General features: G+C 55.0%; 1 protein-coding gene across 1 annotated transcript in view; it reads left to right on the forward strand.

Moving 5' to 3' along the window:
* PLD2 (phospholipase D2) overlaps nt 1–4864 on the forward strand; it is a 10553-nt gene that overhangs the window by 2896 nt on the left and 2793 nt on the right. Inside the window, 7 exon segments of the mRNA XM_077746784.1 lie at nt 2137–2220; nt 2305–2383; nt 3419–3529; nt 3725–3895; nt 4271–4487; nt 4490–4593; nt 4722–4826. Coding sequence (XP_077602910.1) covers nt 2137–2220; nt 2305–2383; nt 3419–3529; nt 3725–3895; nt 4271–4487; nt 4490–4593; nt 4722–4826 — 871 coding nt within the window.

Genomic DNA, 4864 nt, shown 5'->3' on the forward strand with positions numbered 1-4864 from the left:
CGCACCCCCCCCCCCCCCCCCCGCCATGGGGATGTCCGCACCGGCTTGCAGAAGGCAGTGACCCTGAGGTTCACGGTAGCAAGAAAGCGGAGAAGGCTGGCCTGCGCACAGACGCTAGAAAGTCCCTGGCGTGTTTGGTGGCCCTGGAAGCCGGCAGGGGGGAGGAGGAGCGGCCAGAGAAGTCTGGGGTCGCAGGGCCCAGGTGTGCCCCGCGGGCTAAGCGGAAGCGGTTGAACTTCATGGGCAGGAGGGAGTGGTGGAAGAATTTTTTTCTTGGAGGTGGTGTTGACATTCATTCGTTTCATAAGAACGAATAGCTGACACTTCCTCAGTGCTCGCTGGGCGCTGGGAACTGCCCCGGGTGTTTTACGTGTACGACTAAACCCTCTCGCGAACCCGACAAGGCAGGCACGGATGCTGTGCCCATTTTACAGATGAGACTGCTGAGGCAAGGAGAAGCTGAGGAACTCGTCCAAGGTCATATACCTGGTAGGCAGTGAAGCAGGATTCACGTCTGGGTCAGGAGCCCACTCCTCACCGTCATACTAGCCTATTCGTTATTTAAAAGTCGAAATGAGACGATAGGGAAGCATAATGAGTGAAAAAATTAAGTTCTCCTTCATCGCCCAGCCCTTTTCTTCCCCAGCCTCACGTCGGCCCTACACCCAACACCCGTCTCCCTCAGCAGTGACCCTCACAACAGCGTCCTGTGTATCTTCTTTTCCTGTACGGTTTCATAGGCTTATGCGTATACGTTACTTTTTGGTTTAGTGTAAATGAGATCGTGAACTTGTTTTTGTGGCTTTTTCTTTTTTTCCCCACCTAATGTGTGTGTTAGAGATTAGGCATTCCAGTTCTTTCTCACTTTATCTTTCTATCTATCTATCTATCTATCTATCTATCTATCTATCTACCTATCTATCTATCAATCTATCTATCTATCTATCTATGAGTAGGCTTCACACCCAAGCACAGAGCACAACATGGGGCTTAACCTCACAACCCTGAGATCAAGCCCTGAGTCAGACGCTGAACTGAGCCACCCAGGCACCCCAAATTCTCATTTTACAAATCTTTTTTTTTTTCAGTTTATTAATTTATTTTGAGAGACGGAGAGAGAACATAAGCAGGGGAGCCNAGAGCCCGACACAGGGCCCGAACCCATGAACTGTGAGATCATGACCTGAGCCGAAGCCGGATGCCCAACCAACTGAGCCACTTTGGTGTCCCCAAATTCTCATTTTAAATGATGCTGCGCTGAACAGAGTCTGCCTGAGCATTTAATAGGATGTATCCCTAGATATAGAATTACTACGTGCATTTCATGGTATTAAAGAGTAAGTGTGTTTGATATTCTGATAGATACTGTGAATGAAACTGTATTCTAAAAAGGCTATAACGGGCGCCTGGGTGGCTCAGTCGGTTAAACATCCGACTTTGGCTCAGGTCATAATCTCCCAGTTCGAGCCCTCGGTCAGGCTCTGTGCTGACAGCTCAGAGCCTGGAGCCTGCTTCAGATTCTGTGTCTCCCTCTCTCTCTGCCCCTTTCCCCCCAACTTTTCTGTTTCTCTCTCAAAAATAAATGAAAGTTAAAAATATAAAAAATAAAAATAGGCTATAACCGATGTATATCCCCAGAGTCGATTAGGATACTCATTTTCCTACATGCCAATATTAAATGTTACCAGTGTTCTTTATTTTTGCCAGTCTAGTGGATTAAAGACCTATTATTGCATTTTAATATCAGTTTCCTTCTTTACTACTGAGATTGAACATCTTTTCCTATCGTTGACTGTTTTAATTTCCTCTCTGAACTGTCAGTTCTTAATCTTTGCTGATTTTTCAGTTGGCTCGTATGTCTTTTTCTTATTGACTTGATGGAACTCTTTACGTATGATGTATTAAAGCTCCCCATCTTTAGTCTTTTTCTTTATTGTGCCTTTTGTAATTTTTAACTTAGATTAAACCGGCAAATTTGCCCCCCTTTCACGCATCTGATACCATCTGATTTCTCTGATCACTCCTGATCTCTGAGCCTGCTGTCACCTTTGATCCATGGCTGTCCTCCGGTCTGCACTCTCCAGAGCCTTCTGGCTTCTGACTCCTCTGACCTTGGCTTGGCCTCCCCACCCCCAGGTTTGTGAATGGGGCAGGCTACTTTGCTGCTGTGGCAGATGCCATCCTACGAGCTCAAGAGGAGATTTTCATCACGGACTGGTGGTGAGTAGGGGAAAAGCTCAGGCAGGAAGGGGCAGGGAAGGAGCGGCCGGTTGCTTGCCCTTCACCCGCTGCCCTGAATCCCAGGTTGAGTCCCGAGATTCACCTGAAGCGTCCGGCCCATTCAGATGACTGGAGACTGGACGTTATGCTGCAGAAGAAGGCGGTGAGGAGAGTGGCAGGCGGGCGCGGGAGCGGGGTGGAGGTCAGTTAGAGGGGCCTGCGGCCTGGGAGGAGGTGAGGGAGCTGAAGCTTCCGGGGAGGAAACACATCTAACCTGGCTTGCTGTCCGGTGAGCATCACCTCCTTTTCTTCCCTAAGAGACACTGATGCCTCCCCCTTCACGTTCCTCCTCTACCCGGTGCACACTTCTCTCCCAGCACCCATTGCACTTTGTTGCGTCTCCTGGGGGTTTACGTGTCTGCCTTTCTCACGGGACTGATACCACTCGCTTCAGTACAAGGCACGGTGTCTGCCATATTGGGAACATCCCTAGATGTACATGGGTAGATAGACGATGGAGAGTGGGGGCCAGTCGGTGGATGGATGACGGAAAGGGAGTATAGACGGAAGGACAGGAGGGTGGAAGGGTGGACCAATGGGGGTGGTGGGTAGATGGATCATAGATGGCACATAAGTGATGAGTAAATGGCTGGCAAGATGGATGGATGGGTGGATGGATGGGTGGATGGGTGGATGGGTGGATGGGTGGATGGGTGGATGGATGGATGGGTGGATGGATGCATGGGTGGGTGGATGGATGGATGGATGGATGGATGGATGAAAGGAGGGAAGAATGGAATGGATGGATGGTGGGATGGCGGAAGAGAGGAATGGAGGGATGGATGGAGGGAGAGAGGGAGGGATGGATGGAGGGAGGGATGGAATGGATGGGTGGATGGATGGATGGATGGGTGGATGGATGGATGGATGGAAGGAAGTAGGGATGGATGAAAGAAGGGAAGAATGGAATGGATGGATGGTGGGATGGAGGAAGGGAGGGAGAGAGGGATGGATGGATGGGTGGGTGGGTGAGGGGGTGAACAAGGTACTCACGACTGCTAAGTTTGCTTAGGCATCAGAGCACAGTGAGCAGTGAGGGTCCCCAGGCTGAGTGCAGGGGCTTAGAGGAACCCCAAGAATGGGGCAGGATTTGGGAGGGTGGAGAGGGGCCATTCTGATCTCCCCTGCTCACCACCAGGAGGAGGGTGTCCGTGTGTCCGTCCTGCTGTTTAAGGAGGTGGAGTTGGCCTTGGGCATTAACAGCGGCTACAGCAAGAGGGCTCTGCTGCTGCTGCACCCCAATGTAAAGGTGACTCCGGCGTCAGGGATGCACTCAAACACCACAGCTCTCCTTGCCACGCTTCCCCATCGCCTCGACCCTCCCTTTCCTTGAACATCTCGTCCCCCCACCTTTCCGTCCCCCCCACCCCATCCCTCCCAACGCCTCCCTCCTTCTTCTCTCCCCTAAGCCCGCCATCCTGACCCTCCCCCACACCTGCTGCAGGTGATGCGCCACCCGGACCAGGTGACCCTCTGGGCCCATCATGAGAAGCTTCTGGTCGTGGACCAAGCAGTGGCCTTCCTGGGGGGGCTGGACCTCGCCTATGGCCGCTGGGATGACCTGCACTACCGGCTGACCGACCTCGGGGACCCCTCTGAACCCGCTGCCCCTCAGGTGGTCCCCCAGGGCCTCCCTGAGCCCCCCTAGGTGCAGCGAGCTGAGATACGCGCCCCCCTCTGCAGCTCCAGCCTCCCACACACCCCCCCTGTCACTCTGCGTGCTGCCCGCAGGGGTTCCTCTTTCTGGGACCCCAGGAAAGTGCCTGGAAGCCCGCCAGTCCTCTCCCTGGCCCCCACGACCCCTCCCCACTCCCCTGGGAGAGGAAGGCAGCCGAGGGGGAGGGCCAGGGTCGGACTCTCTCTGTCTCATTCTCACTCTCTGTGTCTCTGTGTCTCACACCCTTTCAGTGCTCCTCTCTTCTCTGTGGCCCTGGCTCTGTATGGCCTCCATGACCTGTCCTTGCCCCTGGCTTGGGTGTGTTCCCTACAGCCTCCCACCCCCTGCCCGGAGGCGCAGGCCACCCCAGACCTCTCGCAGAACCAACTCTTCTGGCTGGGCAAGGACTACAGCAATCTTATCACTAAGGACTGGGTGCAGCTGGACCGGCCGTTTGAGGGTGAGGGTCCCCTCCTCCCAAGCCCCCAAAATCTGAGAGCAAGGGCAGACATGGAGGCGGGGACTGAGAACAGGCTGGGCTGGGTCAAGGATGANAGTACAAGACGCCCACGTACCCCTACCTGCTGCCCAAATCCGCCAGCACCGCCGACCAGCTCCCCTTCACGATCCCGGGGGGGCAGTGCACCACGGTGCAGGTGAGGCCCCCTCTGCGGCCGCTCCTCGCCCCTCCCTCCCGTCCGGTGCCCCTGCCCGGAGAGCCCCCCCCTCCAGACCCCTCCTCCCCTGGGCGCGGGAACCGCATCGCATTCGCCGTGCCCTCCAGGTGTTGAGGTCCGTGGACCGCTGGTCAGCAGGGACGGCGGAGAACTCCATCCTCAACGCCTACCTGCACACCATCCGGGGGAGCCAGCACTTCCTGTACATCGAGGTGTGCGGGGCGGGGGGAGGGGCGGAGATGGGGGGGGA

Source organism: Crocuta crocuta, unplaced genomic scaffold (assembly GCF_008692635.1).
Source record: "Crocuta crocuta isolate KB4526 unplaced genomic scaffold, BGI_CrCroc_1.0 scaffold139, whole genome shotgun sequence".
Taxonomy (NCBI): domain Eukaryota; kingdom Metazoa; phylum Chordata; class Mammalia; order Carnivora; family Hyaenidae; genus Crocuta; species Crocuta crocuta.